The 18,780-nt window shown below is 42.5% G+C and overlaps 1 protein-coding gene across 4 annotated transcripts in view; it reads right to left on the bottom strand.

The window, feature by feature from the left end:
- The window catches only part of syt1a (synaptotagmin Ia), a 173,485-nt gene that overhangs the window by 37,275 nt on the left and 117,430 nt on the right, over positions 1-18,780 (bottom strand). For all 4 annotated transcript variants that reach the window (XM_018755923.2, XM_029248643.1, XM_018755922.2 and 1 more), the window contains one exon: positions 3,876-4,064. In XM_018755923.2, coding sequence (XP_018611439.1) covers positions 3,876-4,038 — 163 coding nt within the window. In that variant the 5' untranslated portion in view covers positions 4,039-4,064. The remainder of the gene's footprint in view (positions 1-3,875; positions 4,065-18,780) is intronic.

Here is an 18,780-nt window from a genome sequence, read left to right as displayed (position 1 = left end):
AGAATGCAAACATTTTTGTGTTCTTTCGATCCAATGTATTTTCTTCACTTGTCTATTTTAAAAAATTTGTGGCACCCCAGTGCTAGTTGGCAGTAAAGAGCACCCAGCCGGAGTAGGAATATGGGACCGAATTAGTTCAGCTCACTTCCACAGCATGTACAGGTCATGTCTTGCGTTGCTGAGTGGTGGTGATCAATAACAGGACGAAGAACGCTGTACAGGTTTACTGGATAAATCATTAATCTATTGACATTGAACAAGAATTTGTAGAGATATACCTTCATTTTCATTTACTTGAACTTAGTTGATGAATGTTATAAATACTGTTTGTTTCAAGTTAATAAGAGATAATAAGAGTCTTGAGACGCACTGGTGTCTCACCCAAGGTTTTCCCTACAAAATGCTGTGCTTCCAGGACAGGCTCTGTAACACAGTGACGCTACACAAAACTAGTGATTCATGAAAATGGAATAAAAGTCCTACAGTAAATTTTTCACTCACAATATCTTTGTCTTAAGTTTTTACAAAAAAAATTCTCCATTAATAAACTGAGGGACTTCTGTTTGATTAAGCTTTTATTGTAACGTAGTGAGTAGGGGGTGCGGTGGCGCAGTGGGTTGGACCACAGTCCTGCTGTCTGGTGGGTCTGGGGTTCGAGTCCCGCTTGGGGTACCTTGCGACGGACTGGCGTCCCGTCCTGGGTGTGTCCCCTCCCCCTCCGGCCTTACGCCCTGTGTTGCCGGGTAGGCTCTGGTTCCCCGCGACCCCGTATGGGACAAGCGGTTCTGAAAACGTGTGTGTGTATAACGTAGTGGTCAGATTTTACAAAACTAGAGCCACAAACAGACTTCCAATCCCTACTGAGTTGGAATTTTGGGAACCTGGTGTAAAAACACACATTAATACCCACACTGTATAAGCTGAGCTGTGTGTACAATTAAAAAATGTTCTTGCATTTTAAATCAGATAACAGATAAAAAAAAAAAACCGTAAATCCATCATCAGTACTTTTAGTTAAACAAAAGGGATTTCAGACTAAGGAGTTTATACAGTGAGAATTCCTGTTCAAAGTAAACCTTTAGGGATACTGGTATGGCAACGGCGTTAAAACGTTAATTAAAACCTGCCACTCTCTTTGGAATGGGTGTGTACTGCTAGCCGACTGTGCAGCTGCAGCTGCCTGCAAGCCTGCTGCCCGGGGTCAACTGTCCGAGCAGTGCATGCGCCTGAGGTCTTTGTCCGGCCTGTGGCAGAGGGTCCAGGGCTGACTGCACCATAGAGCGACCCCCCACATGTTGTAATCATGTCGTAATTATGCTAACATAATTTTCCAGCCCACATGAGCGACCCACCACGACTGGCTATGTGCTAACTCCCCCATGGGCGGAGGGCTGCGTCGTTCTGCATGTATAACAGCAGCTGTCCATAATGAAGATTCACATAATAAAAAAGGATTTTCAGGAGTACGGTAACGCACCTTGTACCACCTCCAGCACTCCAGCACACAGCCAGGTAATCTGACTCCAAAGAGACGATTGTGGTTTTCCATTTGAGCTGATTTCTTTGACTTTACTTTTCTACGCTGCTTTTATGGTATGGTGCAATTTTCATCTACAATGTCCCTGGTCTGTGCATTTGCATATTAAAAAAAATAAGTGTTTAACTGTCAGACCTTTTCTTGAAATGAGGTCCATTTTGGACATATTTCGCTGCTCAGTGCTTGTCAATTTGAGGAAATCCTCCAGCAGCCACTTTGCATTTTGTGCGGGCAGTGTGATGGACAAGGCTTTGGAACACACAAGGAAATAACATTTAAAGATTTTTTTTTTTTTTTTTTGCATTTAGCCTTCCATACAATTAAGATAAAATGGCAGCCAAACTTGTGGGTTTGTAGACTGTTTGTTGCTGACAAGGAGTCAAAACAGGGTACTTCAGGTTGGACAGCAAAATGGTGCTGATTACAAAGGTCAAAGGTCATTCAGGACGTGACACTGAGCACTGCACCAAAGCCTGCAGAAGGACAAGGGACAAATGGAAAAAAGATCACAGAGGCAAGAGAGATCTACTGCAATTAATTGGTTTGGCAGCAAGCGGCATAGAGGTTTGAGCCATCACCTTGCACATGAAAGAACCGGGTTCAAGGCCCACCTCCTGCTGCAATACTCTTGATCAATGTACTTATTTTGAATTTCTCCAAACAAAAAAACTAGCTAGCTATATAAAAGAGCAAATTATGGTAAGCAGCTTAATATCATGAATGACTATGCAGAATAACATCAGCTAAATTAATAAATGTAAAAATAGATAATTACAACCTCAGCATTAAAACGAAACAGAAACACCGCATTACATTTGCAGAAGCTACCTGTACAAAGGAGAGAAATACAATGGTAACAAGAGCCGATTCAATGAATAGCAAGTGGATAGTGAGGACTGCTGAAAAGTATTCAAATAAAGTCACTCAGTTTTTTCCGTCTCTGTATGTTTTGTTTTTCTTCTGCAACAGCTGTTATTCTCACCTTGTTGAAAATGCAGAACACAAAGACAGGTTTGTCAAAGGTATGGGGGAAAGGGAAAAAAAAAAAAAAGAAAAAAAAAGAGCACAACACATCCTGCTGTTGACTTTTAAGCAAATCCTCCTCGAACTAACCAGACATCCTCTGGAGACAATGTACACTGATTGCTGGAGTCGTCAACATCCATTCAGGTACACCACCATCCAGCCATATGTTCTTTATTAATGAGTCAAGAGCACTTATTAGACACTATTTGTATTTTAAGACATCAGCGGGTCCTGTGCTGTGGGACACTCCCCAGTGGGACAGCTTTCATTGGCAAAGACGCTGGTTCGACTGACAGAGAAGAAAATAAAAATTCATACCAGCTGCATCAGTGCCTTTTGTATGCTCTGAAATTCAGACTGAATTTCTGCCCTGAAAGGTACGTGACAAGTCCATAATTTAGTGGCTTTACGTGCCATAACAACATACTAATTATTCATGAGCCAGTTTGGCAGTGAGTCATCTGAAGCGAAGTGCTGATGAAAATAGATGTCAGGAGGGGTAAACTTCTTCATTTATCTGGGTGTGGGCTACTTATGGCCACTGTGGGCAAAAAAAAATAAAAAAAAATTAAATTGAACACACTGAAAATGCTGTAGGAGCACGTCTAAAGCACCCAAAGCGACTGGTTTGTAGTAGCATGTGGTCCGAGAGACCCCTTGAACGATCATTTCTAATACGAAGGCTCATTACTCTGAGCGGCAGGAGACTCCAGATGACGACCCAGGGAATGGCTTCCATATGTTCCTCAGTACTTTATCACACCACCATAGCTCCTGTGACGGGGCTTCAACATAGTGCCCAAAAATGTTTCTGCCCTCCTCGATTTCATCTGCCAAATTATTTCTTCCACTGTCTGTGCCAGACCAACTGGCACTGGGTGCTGCTGTTTAAATAAGCCTTCATGGGGGTTTCATTTTTCAAGGCAATAACACTCCTTGATGAGTGGATCAATAGAAATGAGGATGGCTGCACCATAAACGACAAGAACAACGCAACGTGAACGTCAGAGGTGGCCTTTCCAGGAAACTCATCAGATACGGCCTGTCTGTTCACTGTACCTACATAGAATATTGAGTCTTGACAAGTTGCAAGAATCCTCTAATTGGGAATTTTTCTGGAAATTAAAAGGTAGATCAAAACACGTCAAGTCTGAAGGTTACTGAGCTTCAATGGTCAGAGCACAAAAGGTTCTTGTGGTTGACGGTTTATGTGGACTTAAATCCAGCAATGGGAACGTGATATGTGATGGATATTTATGCATCAGTAATGAGCTTTGCCAGTGGAGGAGCTCCTTCTGTACAGGATACTCACGTGGGATCTTGTGGAGCTCATTCATGAACTTGTTCTTCAGCTTGGAGAACGACTCATCCTGCGGCTTGGCCCCGGCCGGTTTGGTGACTTCTGTAGCATTGGAGCCGGTGGGCGTGGCACCTGTGGGCTGCTGGTTTGCCGTCATGGCTTCCCTTCGGCTCATAATCACAGCGTGATGCCAGGCAGAAGCTGGTGACAGAGAGAGAGGTATCAGAGGTTCAAACCCACCCACAAGCACCCTCCCCTGTCTGTACGCACACCTGGCAGCTGAGTAAACACCGCCAGGTTCCCCGGTCCGATGGCGCCACACGCCAACCCAGCAGCCTATCATAAAAAAGGCTTACAACATCAAAGCTGTATTTGTCCTAAGCTTATTTAACGCTCCACACACACTCATTATTAGCCTTATTAAACAGTGCGCTGGATTGTCTCTTCCAGAGGGAAGGACGGTGTTTCAACAAATTAATGCGTGCCATTCAAGTCACGCAAGGATAACACAGAGCAGTACCCAAGTAGGATGCAGACAATGGAACTTGTTGCTAGTTGCAGAGAGTTAGTTGACAGTCTTCGTCGCTATAGAAACACAGAGTTACTGCTCCACTGAAAGGCATATGGAGAGATGGGTGGATCTTCCACAAAGGGTGGAAGGTCACCCTGAAATGACACCCTGTTTATCTGCAATGGATGTGGCCTGTGTCTGATACACGTGCCCAAGCGCTCACATGCACTCTGCCATCTTCCATTATAGAAGCCCTAACGCACATATCACACATATGGGCAACAAGATGGCAGAGTGAGTAGCACTTCTGTCTCACAGTGCCTGGGTAGTGCGAGAGGATGTGGATTTGACCCACACTCAATTTGTGGAGTCTGCATGTTCTCCCCATGTCTGTCCTGGCTTCCTCAAGGTACTCCAGTTTCCTCCCACAGTCCAAAGACAGGCTGTTGAGGTAAATTGGTGACTTAATCACCCATACTCTATGAGTGACACAAAGAGTGTGTTTCACATATATATGGACGAGTGACCCAACAGTGTATTTGGCAGTGTATTGGATGAATAAGGTGTGTGGACTGATGATACTACGTAGTGTTCACTGGAAGTCACTTTGGAGAAAAGCTTCTGCTAAATGAAGTAACGTAACATAACACATATATTTAGCTATAGAACCAACTGCCAACCTTAAAAAACCTTTTACCAGATGTGCAGCTATAGCATATCCAGGTGAACGATTATAATTTTGTACCAAATGGAGTTCCCCTTAAAAAGCACTGAAGCATTTAAATTAGATGCTAAATAATTCAATATAGTGTTTTTTTTCATCTTACACAATTATCTTTCCGCTGCAGTAGAAAGACTACAACTCTATTTAAAGGCAAGCCTAAGACACAGTTAATGAGCTGAATAATTAGCACGGTGGCGACACCAACAGAGTGTCTCACCAAGGCTTTCCACTAACTTTCATACTTATTTTCTATTTTGACTTTCAAAGCAAATGGGTAGCATCCCTGCCTGCATACCTCCCTCCCTCTCTCACGGACGAGCAGCTGCCATTGCTGCTCTCCTCTTTGAATGGTATCCTCTGTGGCTCCTGCATTTAGAACAAGCAACACTTGGAGCCCCTGGATGCCGGCCAGGCAGCTTTGAAATGAAAAAAGAGTGCATGCGTCCAAAACGGGACAGCGACTGATGGTGAGCACGGGGGGGCTGGCCATCGCTTTACAGAGCTGGGTCTGTGTGACTCGCACCACGCCCTTGCACCCCTATCATTTCGTCTGGGAAATGTTTTGTGTCGTCCCTCCCCAAAACGACAGCTATGACTTCATTTGAAGAAGTGCATCAAAGGCTACACGTGTCATCCAACTGCATCTGTTGACAGGAAGGACACAATGGCATCCGCAAGTTAAAAACAGAGTGCTGGAAATAACATTTGCATTTATTCATTGAGCAGATGCTCTTCTCCAAACCACCAAACAATGATTATTGACCAGCATTTACCTGACGTCTGTGTCCAATTTACAGTGCCAGACACAATGAACTTGTGACAGTCTTTCACCCAACTATACAGTAGTGCAACGTAACACACACACACACACACACACGCAAACACACACACACGCATAGGCACACACACTGAACAGTCTGTCACCCATCGGGCTAAAATGCTACATGAACACAGGGATAACAAGTAAAGTCCACAGAGCTGGATTCAAACAAACCTCGAAATGCACAGCCCAGGTGCTGTGAGGCACCAGTCATACTTGCCACTGTGCCAACCACATCCTCGAACCCCTGCTTTTCTGCCCAAATTAAACCTCTTACTGTAGCAAACCAGATCGCGCCAACATTAAAGCAACATCCTGGCCAATGTCCAACACGTCTGTTTCTGTGCTTCCGACAACAGCTCTTGTTTTGAGCAGAGGGTCTTCATTTACGGTGCGGAATGTCACCCGGCGCACTGCCTAGCAAGGTGGTGTTAAATTATTCAGGCTGGTGTTCCTCCTCTGGCCAGAGCCCAACAGCTGTCACAGTTTGGAAAGGCCGCTAGTTCAGGCTGCCGTGTAGAACGGTCCCTTGCTGTATGTGTCACCCACCGAACACCAGGAGAAGGTTACAAAATCAGCGCTCACTGACGTTGGCCTCCGCGCTCTGTAGAGTCTCGGCCAACTCAACAGCATTGTCCTCCAGCACACAGCATGACGACACAATCCTCCTGTCATGTGCTACTCTTTACAGCCCAAACTGATATTAGCTCATGGCGTATGAATCAAGCACCCAGAAGGCCCCCTTCAGAATCCAATTGCCCACTGGAGCCTTCACCTATCAACTGCCAGTTTCCTCACACAAAGTGCAGCTGAAACGTGTCGCCATCACCCATACTTTCCGATAACTGTCCTGTGCAGATGGGCAGTTGTACCTAAGTATTTAGTGAACAGCTGTCTGTAGGAGACACTGTCTGGAGGTTAGGAACTGAAAACATTTTAAAACGTAGCGTTGAACTTGAAGAGCGTAGAATCCCTATGGAACACGATGCCTTTTGGTTTGGACAGGGAGTGCAGGTAGCGTTTCCAAGGGGAAAGAAAAAGCCACTGTGTTGTCATTTCATGTTGTTCAACATTCATTTGACCATGTGTAATGCACACCTGCCAAGCTGCTCTTCCACATTCCACAGCGAGAGCCATGACTCACGGGTCCTGTAAGGCTGCAGATACAAGAATGGAAAATAGAGGAACTTTTGGACCACGGTACTGCAACAATGCAATAGTGACCCTTCTGTTAAGGCAGTTCTGATGGCAGCTTCACCATGAATTACTGGGATGGGTCTTACAGCGCTTCAACCCTCTTCCTAGAGTTGAGCTGGAACACTTTCACTGCAGACACTGTACAAAACTCAGTGTTAAACAGCACCATTGGATTATTCATTCACTTTGTGACGGGGGCATAGTGGCTAGTGCTTCTATCATACGGCCAAATGACCCAGACCACCTGCTCTAGTACTCTTCACAAGCTACTTACCCTGAATTGCTACAGTAAAAATTACCCATATGGATAAATCACTATAAGCATCTTAACACTGTAAACTGCCTTGGGTGGGGGAAAAAACTCAAATGCATTTAAATGTAAATGTATGGACTAGGATTACATACATTAGGTATTCATTTAACACCTGGTTCACTGGAATACTGATCATGCTTCTTACTCATGAGAGTGAAGTTTACATTTGTGAAGTTACACTGATTCTAAATAGGATACAAAAGTAACTAAAGCAAATTTCACCACTAAACCAATCAACTCTTTTGAATATGAGCAAGACCAGCATTTTTCTATTGCATATCTCAAGGTAATCAAAAGCTTGCTAACATTATTATTCCCACACCCTGTCATGGCAACAGTCAAGGTCAAGTCAAAGTGAGAAGTATTATTATTATAGTTGTCATGTCCTGATCTAGTTTAAACCATAAATAAACCCAAAGAGATTTTTGGATTATAAGCGTAAATATTGTCATATAGACTTTTGGATTTTTTCCACAAATTCTTGTCTAACAAATGCATTAATATTTAACAGCCAACAGCAATGACTCGTGAACACTTTCACATTCTGAAAATTACCTTTGAAATGCAGACGGATTTCCAGGCGGGTGGGAGCTTATTGTTTTTATGAGACTTGAAAGCAACACTGACCTTTTGCCATCAGCGTGCTGTCTTCATCTAACTGATCATATCTCTATTTCAGCATACAGCCAATATTTAGGACCTTTTTCATCTTCATAAAGAGCTATCTCACCACCTCCCTGCTCATAAGGACATATCACACAGACCTCATTTCCTGATGCAGGCTGGGAAAATGTTGGTCTCCTATAGAGCAACTCCTGGCCAGCAACGCTGATGTACCACCGTCATATCGCAGCAAATCTGTCATGAATTTCCAGTAGTGCCTGGCTGGTTGCATCCTGTTCACAGTAAAAATCACCTTTTGCATGCGACTGCTAAAGCATCTGCACCTTAGAAGTCACACACATTCTCTATCCCTTTTAACTCTCATGTGAAAGGAATAATAAAAAGCAGAGCATGGCAAAATAATAAAGAGGGCTAGGACTCTTGACATCAACTGGCCAAGAAAAATGAGTAGCAACATGCTGTTTTTACGAGCGAAAGTCAATGTGAATCTTTTTCAACTGAGCCGACATCCTAAAGATACTGATTCCTGGAGGCACGGCACACAGTCAGGAAATCAGAGCTGAATTCAGGCTGCATCCCAGCACAGAGAGACACTTTGTTCTTTATTTCTGCTCAGATATGTTCTCTCTGCAGTTTGCCAAGCAGGTGTAAAAGCCTCTCCCAATTACGGAGCAGACAGATGGCCCAGCAGGACGCCCATCACACCCTCGCCTGGCGTCAGCGGTGCCCCCCGCCACTCTAACTAGGTCACGGAGTTAGTTTCCATCTCTTGTAGCTCCGCCCCTTTCTCCCATTCCCTATCTTAGAAACCCGGGGGTCGCAAATGCTGCATCAACCCAAGTGCTTAAGAGAACAGACAAAAAACCCAAACAAAAATATCAGACATTTTGCTCTGATCACGTGAAGCCTTTCTGTTTGCACTTGGGATGCCAGGAGCTCTCGTGTCACACCTTCTACAAATCCCACAGCCTTCAGGAACACCAGCGCTTGTGGTGTACAGCGCTCCTGGGCTAATTCCATTGGAAGAAATTAAGTTGCTAAATCCTCAAAAAAAGCAGCTGAGGCAATATCTATTGCAAAGAATTTCATCATTGGCAGACAATGAATTAGTAACAATAATTGAGAAGAAAATAAAATGAAAAGGAAGGACACCCACATATTTAAATGTCATCCAAATATTAAAATGTGTCTGTAGAATTTGGTTTGTACAGCACAACTGGCACAAACTCTTACCTAACAAATGCAGCTTCAGTTGTTTAACCATACAATCAGGTGCAACAATTTCTCAGAAAGTCTATCAGATGAAACTAAAGATTAAATACCAGATTAAAGATTTAACAATACCTGACAATAAATGAAGATACAGAGTCTTCTATGTGCATAAATGTAAAGGTTCCTGGTTTGAATCCTCATTTGAATCCTGCTCCAACTGTTGTGCATTTGATCAAGGTACCTACCCGGAATTGATATCGTAAGAATACGGTGCTGTATGAATGAGTTAATCATTATAAAGGTGGTTACCCAACATTATAATTTGCTAAGGGCTAAGGAGTCAGTTGTACAAACAACGAAAAGTCTGCAGTTTACTTCCTGGCATGTGTAGACTTTGTCTGTAATGACACCGAACTTTGGCCATGATGCTTCTTCAATACTTCCCCTATTCTATACAAATCCCATCTGCTGAGAGATGTTCTCGCACCATAGAAAATTTAAAGACTCCAGAAAAATCATTAATGCGGCCAGTCGTGTGAAGCCAGGGCTTTAACAGCCAATGAAACAACAGTGGATAAAAGAACCAATAATGTACATTTGTTTAATCTGGAATCAAGACGGCAACAAAAGTAAGAGTGAGACAAAACAAAACACCAGCCCCAATTATTGCCTGGGGGGGAGGCGCATCTTGAATAAATGCTACCGTCAGGATCAATACTTTCAGTCGATAAGAGCAAGCGGGCACTCCGCTAAGCGCTAGGGGGAAAGAGAACATGCAGCTAATCAAAGGAGCGGCTACACGCTCGGCATCGTGAGCAACCCTGGCACAGACCACTGAGAACAGGCTAGAGAAGAATCGAGGCAGAACATCTTGCCAAGAAGAAATCCTACTGTGACTGGGTAGGTGCTCGTGACAGTCAAACGGGTCAAAAGCTTGCTTCTTAAAAAACGTTTTTGGGAACAACCATCTCCAACGGAGCATGTACAGATACCTCTCCTCGGAAAAATGAAAAGCCTTTGAGAGAATAAGTACCGATAATTGCAAACAGGTGTGAAAAGGCTGAGTTAATCTCCAACTTGATTACAGCTGAAAACTCTCATAGTCTGTACCGTTCCAGACAATATTGTACTGTACTAAGACAAAAGGCACTCAGCCATGCACATATGCTCATTGAAAGGACACTTGTTTTGATCTCTAAGGAAACTGCGACAATGCAATTATGTTGAAATGAATGAACAACAACAAAAAAAAAAAGGATTGACGCATATAAAACAATAATGCCACATCCTAATAATTAGCTGCACTTAACAGTAAAACAACCATTAAGCAAATAAAAATGAAAAAAGGGTAAAGTAATGCAGGAGACCATTTGTTTAATATGTGGGAGGCTTTTCATTTTCATAATGGAAATATCTGTTTTTTTTTTTTTTTTTTTTAAATCATTCGCTCTGGCATGTTTTTAATCCAGGTTAGTTGTCCTGAGTTCTGTCATTAGACTCTGCTGTGTGCAGCACCACTCCATCCAGCCACAAACCAAGTCGAGAGCTTTCTTTACACAATACGGGTGCTGGGGAACTAGTGCAGGGGGCCAAAAAACAGGGGTTCCACATGTGCAGGGTGGCTGATACAGCGATCAGCTGAGATGCCCAGGCTACTCAAAACGTAAACTCCCATGTTGGAATGACAAGCAAAGCACAGAACAGATCAAATACAAAACAACATAGTGCTGCTTTAAAAAGAAAACAGAAAAAAAAAACACTAGCTCCTTAACACTGTCCACAAATTGGAGTGACACTCTGCTACTACTTCAATTTTGTTGTAAATCCTGTGACTGTGTCAAGCTTAATAACTCTCCTGATTGATTAGAAGGGCAGGTTCTGTAAAAGCCTCAGATAAAACTGTAATGATTTTTTTTTTTTTATAATTGTTTTAAGACTTATTTGTTGCAGTTTCATCAATCCCTCATCCTATGGAGGGTCACTGTTCCAGAGCCTCTTTTGGAAACAGACTGTTAGCAGGGAACACCGAGAATAAGATTTCAGTCCATAGACTTTTATCAGCTTGAAACAAGATGCACAGCATTCACCAGCACCTGGCCTCTTGAACTTTCTTTATTATCTGTACAATCAATAAACGTGTAATAACAGACACAATAGAATTTTTTGCTGGGTAAGTCTGGTCTTAGATACAACTATAATGAATGTTATTTTAGCTTTTTTTGACTTTCAGCAACATTAAGATTAAACCTTATTTAAAATAACTGAAAATAAAAATACATTGTTCCCAAAAATGCCTATTTGATGCAGATTATTCACTTTTTTAGCCCATAAACGTACAACTTTACAGTAACTATTATTAATCTATCTGAAGTTTTTCTCCAAAGCGACTCTCAATGTTAAGCAAACTGAAAACTTTGTCATTGTACTGGTGTGCAATAAAACAAAATTATAGTGGTACTCCTTGAGTTCTTTAGACAACAATATAAAACACAAACACTTAAGTATAAAAACAGAAAATTAAACAGTTTAAACAGATAATACAGTAAATAAATACAGTGTAATATAATAAAAAAATCAGGCAGTGTTAAACTGTTTCTATTCTATTCTATTAATCCACCTATAATTATTTACCCATTTAAACAGCTGGAGAATTTTACCGGAGCAACACAGGGTTAGCACCTTGCTCAACGGTAATACAGATGGAAGTGGGACTTTAGGTCCAAGGGCAACAGCTCTAACCACTACGTTACCATCTTCGTCATCTTGTTTTAATCACAAGTGAACGCAACAGACATCACAAGCTAACTGAATCAGCTTCATTCCACATTCTTGCTGTTTTCATATTCCCCAGTTTAAATTTTATTTAATTCTATGCAGTGGTTATTCTTTTGTACCCATACACTAGGCCAGTTCAAGAGGAATGGATGTGAAAAAGTTAAGAAAAAAATGTGGCTTTTGTTGGTTGGCTGACACAAGGACTGGAAAAAAAGGCTGATTCTGATACTGTTTCATGGTGGTTTGGTGCCTCAGGTGGTACTGGTGGTGCCTCACAGCTTCTGGGCTTTGTGGAGTTTCCATATTCTCCACATCTTTACATGATTTTCCTATGGCTGCTCTAGTTTCCTCCCACAGTCCTAACACGTGTTTCAGCTGAAATGTTGATTCTAAATTGCGTGTGTTACACCACTCTACTGCACAAATGGGTGAATGATTGCAGGGAAGTTACTGTGGTATATCTAGTACTGCAAAGCACTTTGCATTAGGATTTAAGCTAATGCAAGTTCATGTCAAAAAGGGCAACTGACTGGCTGTAGAAAAGCAAGTGGAGTTTGATCCTCAAAAACAATTGAAAAGTGAAAACAGACAAGTGAAAAAAACAACATCAAAAATGAAGAAATTTAAAGAAAAATGCTGTATTCGTAATCCGAACAGAATATGAGAACACGGTGTACACAAAGACACGTTCAAACCACAAAAGCAGTAACTAATGAAATTCCATGCAATATATGACTGAAACGCCATTGGAAAACAGGGACTGGGTGTCCATACAGTACAGGACTTTACCACTTTTCAGGGGAAAACCAGGGGTTATGAAACACAAGAACAGTCATTACACCAACCCAGCTGAGGGAACAAGACAGCTCTCATAATGGAGTGTGCAAAGGATCCCTATTTCAATTACAGACCACACAGTGCAGAGGCGGAAAGAAAAGGTCCATAGATGTGGGGGTCGTAAAGTACTGCAGATGGATTTGTCACTGTAAATCAACTTCAAATTGAAATTCCTCCCAGGTTTAAGAACTTCCTTCATCACCCTTCATATCTAGAACTATTTATCCTCATAATACAGAAAATGCCCCAGAAATGAAGATCTTATCAGTGGAGATCCAGAGTCCTTTCCCATCAGGGATCCAATTTGGAGTAAGTCGGAAACCAAAAACAAAACAATTATATTTTTATATATACACATATATGTTTACATACATACGTAGACATGCATATATACACGTATATATACTGTACATATATACATATATGTTTTTCTTTCACTCCTAATCTGCTTTGCTGCTGCTATTTTCATTTTAGCATGAAGGAGAGTGTAGATCCTGGCATGTCCTTCAGGCTGGGGTTTATTTACTCCATCTAAGGATAGAGAGGGTTACCAAATGGTAATGACTTTGCTAAAAGCACTGCGTTTAAATATCAAAATAATGAGCATTTACATTTCCAAACCAACGTAGTCTTATCATTGCTTACGACTAGCGTGGGAGGAATCTTTTTATGCAATCTCAACCCGTGTTTTCCAAACACCTCAGGCATATTCAGGGCTCCCGTTTGCATAAGAACCTCGGCCCCCTTAAGGGATGCTTGCTTTACAGATGAGTTTGTGTTTCGATGGAACCCTTGCTATCTTCGCTTCTTTACTGATGGATAATAAAGAGCTGCAAGGAAGGCATGATCAAGAGTCTTCCTGTCTGATCTAACTCTGCTGATGTGCCAAAGGGTCTAAATACAGCCTAATTCTAATCTCTTATTTTTAGAACACGTGGGAATGAATCTTTCTGACAGAGCGTCACTTTTTTAACTCAACGTCAAGCCAGATCAGACCATGCTGCTAGCAAAGCTGCAAGCTAGGTGTGCGTAGGGGGCCCTAAACAAGTCTCTCTTCAAATACAGCAGGAGGCAGGCGAAATGCGGACTGCCCTTGGGGTGTTTCACAGTAAGGTCGTTTCCAGGAAGAGGCCTGCGTGATGACCCCTGGAGAGGTTCTGTTGGCAGGGATCAGACTGAAAAGGGGAAAGACCAATGAGTCATGTCATGGCAATGTGGCTGGTCCTGCTCATTGCTGAAGAAGGCCAACCAGCAGACCTAAACAAAAGCCTCCTTGCTCTGAAAAACCTCAGAGAAGCAGGTTAAAGGACTTCAATGGCCTCAGCACACAAACATAAATCATGCTTCCCAAGGTTGACCTTCTTTTGACTGTTTATTCCAAAGGTAAAGAGATCCTCCACGAAACATGAAGAAAACAATGTAGATTGATATTGCTGTGTGATTTATATTCTGACATCTCCAGCGTCATGTTTTTTCAGGTATGGCATGGCTGTATAAGTGTTATGGAATAGAATGGGGATCACAGCTCTGAAACTCTAGCATAGCCATTAAATACTGAACTCAGTCCCACTCCTTGACATGGAATTAGTGCCTCTGACTAATGTACATGTCTCCTCCATCTCCACTAATATCTAGTTTTCATTTATTTACTTATATGTATTTAATTTTTTCTTTTTTTTACATTTTGCATTTACTTTACATTTATTTATTCATTTTATTATTAGCACTTATTAACTGGATTTTAATTTATCTGGATGGCCATGTCTGGTCTGGTCTAGTGTGATAAACTGAGACCATATTTGCAAATTTCCACAAGAGGATGTGTGAAACAGACACACAATGCATTGCAGGAACCATAGACCCACACTCTCAGATACAGTCTGGTACTCTATGGTCTCATGTGCATGCTCATGTATTTGTGTGTTTACAACCTGTTTTCCACCACTGGGGTTCGAGTCCCGCTTGGGGTGCCTTGCGACAGACTGGCGTCCCGTCCTGGGTGTGTCCCCTCCCCTCCGGCCTTACGCCCTGTGTTGCCGGGTAGGCTCTGGTTCCCCGCGACCCCGTATGGGACAAGCGGTTCTGAAAATGTGTGTGTGTGTGTGTGTGTGTGTGTGTGTGTGTGTGAGAGACATGTAGCTTTTTTCTTCCTCAAGCCACTCCCTACACATTATCATAAGTATTTGAAACGACTTTTTTATTTTACTATATAATGCTGTTTGTTCCATTTTAACACATTAAACCACTCTTTCCTTTTGATATTAGGCATTATTTAGGGTTATTTTGAGATGAACTTAAGCGGGGCATGAAACACATTGGTTTTTTCCCCCCGTTAAGAAAAATGAAATAGGTAATTTAATTTTATTCATCAGATTTTTCGATATTTGCTCCATTTTCAAGAACAAATTAGGACCAGATATGGGACAAGTGTACTTACATTAAAATTGTCCCAGCACTGTACAATGGAATGACAATTTTACATTTCCTCAAATACAACATCTGCCACCTATACTAAAACAGTAATAAAATAAAGTTGGAACATGCCAAGAATTATTGTGAATTCTGGAATTTAAGCACAAATCACCTCTTCAACACTACAAAACCATTACAACGATACAATACTGGCAATGTAAAGAATGTGAACTGCCTTTCCCCCCCAGTTTTAATTGGTACTTATTTCTCTGTAGTGGGTACTCAGTTTTCCCCCTAGAGCAGGCCAGTTTGACAGGATTGGATGCGGCTTTTGTTGGCCACTGATACAAAGACTGGCAGAGAATACCGCCAAGGCAGGAAGTGTCCTTCTGTGCGAGCCCTCCCTCCCCCACTCCCTCAGTGGCAGGACCCAACAGAAAAATCCAAAGTGACAGGGTCCTGCAGAGCATGTTGGGAATCTGCTCTGGTCCTATATAAAGAACACGATTGCGTAACATGAGCTCATACCAATGGAAGACATTGACAACAGCATGCTGCTAACTAAGCGGGGGAGTTGACTATTAGGTTAATTTAACTACTCACAGGGTGCACAGTTTTGGGGAGAGAGAGACAAGCTTTGTGTGAAGAAAACAAATTTAATTGAAGCTCTTGACTGGCTGTGGCCAGCTGCTAATCCCCGAAAGCAGAATGCAGTGCATGAAAGCCAACTTGAAAGCTTCTCCTTCTGAGCACTTTGCAGCATCCGCTCAGCCTAGGCAAGCGAGACTGACTCCCCTCCAGGTAATGAGTTAGATGAGAGGTCCATGTCGGTGCAGTTTCTGCCTAGGAATGACATTTGTGCAGTCCACATTCCCTGTCAAGATGGTCCTTTAATGTGTAACTTGCCATTTCCTCTCCATTATGAAGGCATGCACTGCACAACATACTCCCATGCCTCTCTGGAAAGTCCACGGAAAACAGTCACTACTCTGTATCCTTTGCATTATCCTGTATATCTGAACATTTTTCCCCCAAGAGCACTGAACATCAGTCCAGTGCAAAGTCAACGTAATGTATGTGAGAGGTGAGTCCCTCTCTGCAAGGCTGTTTTGCTGTACCAAATGAGCTCCGGGACACCCAAACACAGATTCATGAAAATGAAATGCTGCGATTCGGATTGTGAGGAGCATCTTGCTGTCCGATGAAATCCAGGAGGGCATGTGGAAGGGCTGCCTATTGATATGGGTCCTCCAACGCCCTTTGGGGGTTTCAGAAGCAATGGAGAGAGTGGGTTCAGATGGCCTCTAATGCAAGGTTACCGCCCAATCCTCACGGCTATTACTGTCCTTCTGAGATCTCGGCCACTGATTCAGAAGAGCATTGGTCTCAGACAGAAGAATACAAAACGTCAATGCAGTGAACAGCAGTCAATTTCCCCACACTGACTGTCTCTAACCCCAACTCCAACCCTACATCAGGACTTCTGGAGTGGGTTCAGATTGGAAAGAGGGCTGATAAACAGACCTGCTGTTCAACTTTTCCACTCATATTTCTCACTGGCTAGAAACCATATGTGCCCTCTCCCAACAGCCCCTAGGGCTGCATTTGCTTTGCGTTTATCAGCCCAGTTGGTCCTGCTCACGACTGTACGGCGACAGGGAACAGACTGCTGCAAATGTGCCAGACTGTGATGTAAAGTGCATGAAATCAGCTCAAATCCAGTGGGGTTGCCCCAGCTGCAAATGACAAGCCTCATAAGGTGGGTGCCACGGACAGCATGCCGCTCACATTAGCCGTGCTGGGTAGACGGCACCATCTTCATATAAGGATGTAAGCATCACGAAATCAGTACGTTTTGCTTTATTTGCTGCATGTTATCTTTATTTAAAGAATAAATAAGCTTCTTATGGGAAAATCTGCTAAACGTATGGGCCATCAAGGTCTTCGCTTCCCAGAGGTACAATATCAACATGAGTTATATATTAAGTAAAGGGAAGTATCGCAAAGGGAAATCAGCAATAAGGACTGCCCTGGACTCCCCAGCGTGACATCAATCTGAGATGCAACGCTTACTTGCAGGTGAACTGCTTTTCAGCTTTATTGGGGACCATTATTACACTCCTCCCCTTAAAAGCAAAAGCAAGAGTTTCTTGATCACCCAATTTTCCTGTTTGGTGAAAGTGACATCCTGCACAAGTGAAAGCAATCTGGAAATGGAGGATGAGATTGCAAACATCTGACATGGATGCTAACAAAGCTAGACGCATCAGGCATTATACTGACCAGGACACAGAGAGCTCGGTTATTTGTATAATTGAGATTTGCTCCACACATTGCAAACTGGAAAAATGCTTTGGACCTTAAGTCTGACAAGCTTCCTCAGCCGATCTGATCTGCATAAAAATGAATCTTTCATGTTTTGTTGATTGCAGTTGAAAGCAAAATATCTACAGCAAAACTAGCATCTGAGTCCTAGTTTCCAAAAGGTCTCTTCCAGTCCTCTCTGATTCTATGGTTTTCATTCAGTCAATGATTGGTTTAAAGAAGAGCTCTTTACAGATGGGAACAGTCACTATCATGCGCAGATGAGGCTTTTGGATGAACAACCACAGCGGAAATGTTGGATACACTGGATCAAAGCTCAGAGGTTCAGAGAGACTCAGAGCCGTGCATACAAGTCACTGACAATCATACTTAATAAAGCAGAAATAACGGCTATCAAGATCACAAATGAACAAAATGTGCATAAAGCGAGCTGTCCTTATGAATACTCAAGCCAGGAAGGTATGAATGAGAATAATTACATGATGAATTAATTTTATATCACATACTTTTATGGTGAGGAAATGAAGGTAATGGCAGTCATAAGTTATGCAAATCTTTCAGAGCTGGGTGTGCTGTCTATGGTGCTGATCAGCAAGTTTAGGGTTCTAATCTCTGACTCCCTCCCCCTGGGATCAGCCTTCGGGATCTGAATCCCTTCCTCTGTGATGGACCTTGGTTTTAAATCTTTACCCCCACCCTCTGCAACACCTGTTTCTCTGCTTCCAGCTCCTCGACCTTTATTGTTGTCCTCAGGGGGTGCTAATTTCTGTCGTCTGAAATCTCAATCTCTGTCCGGTTAAAAGTGATTCCGATCGAAAAGAATTACGCTGCTGAGCGCGGTAATTGGAGACAAGCCAGACAAGTGTATCTCAGTCAATAAGGAGTGCTTGTAACATTACGAAAGGCCTTTCACATCTGAGGGCGCAGTGAAGCAGAGGCTTGCACAGTGGAGCCCTTCTTGAGCTAGTGTACTGAGCTCAATTTTATATGTTAAATTAAGTGTTTTTCAAGAGGAATAGATTCCAGGAAGTATTTTGTAAGTCGGGTCTCTATGGCTTATTGCCTTAACAAATATAGAGGAACAATTCAATAACTAAACTACAGTAATTTCAGCATTACCATCCTACTACTGCGATCTAATGTTAAAGGTCAGTGGTGAAATTAGAA

Source organism: Scleropages formosus, chromosome 24 (genome assembly GCF_900964775.1).
Source record: "Scleropages formosus chromosome 24, fSclFor1.1, whole genome shotgun sequence".
In the NCBI taxonomy this organism is placed as follows: domain Eukaryota; kingdom Metazoa; phylum Chordata; class Actinopteri; order Osteoglossiformes; family Osteoglossidae; genus Scleropages; species Scleropages formosus.
This window is presented reverse-complemented; position numbering and strand designations above follow the sequence as displayed.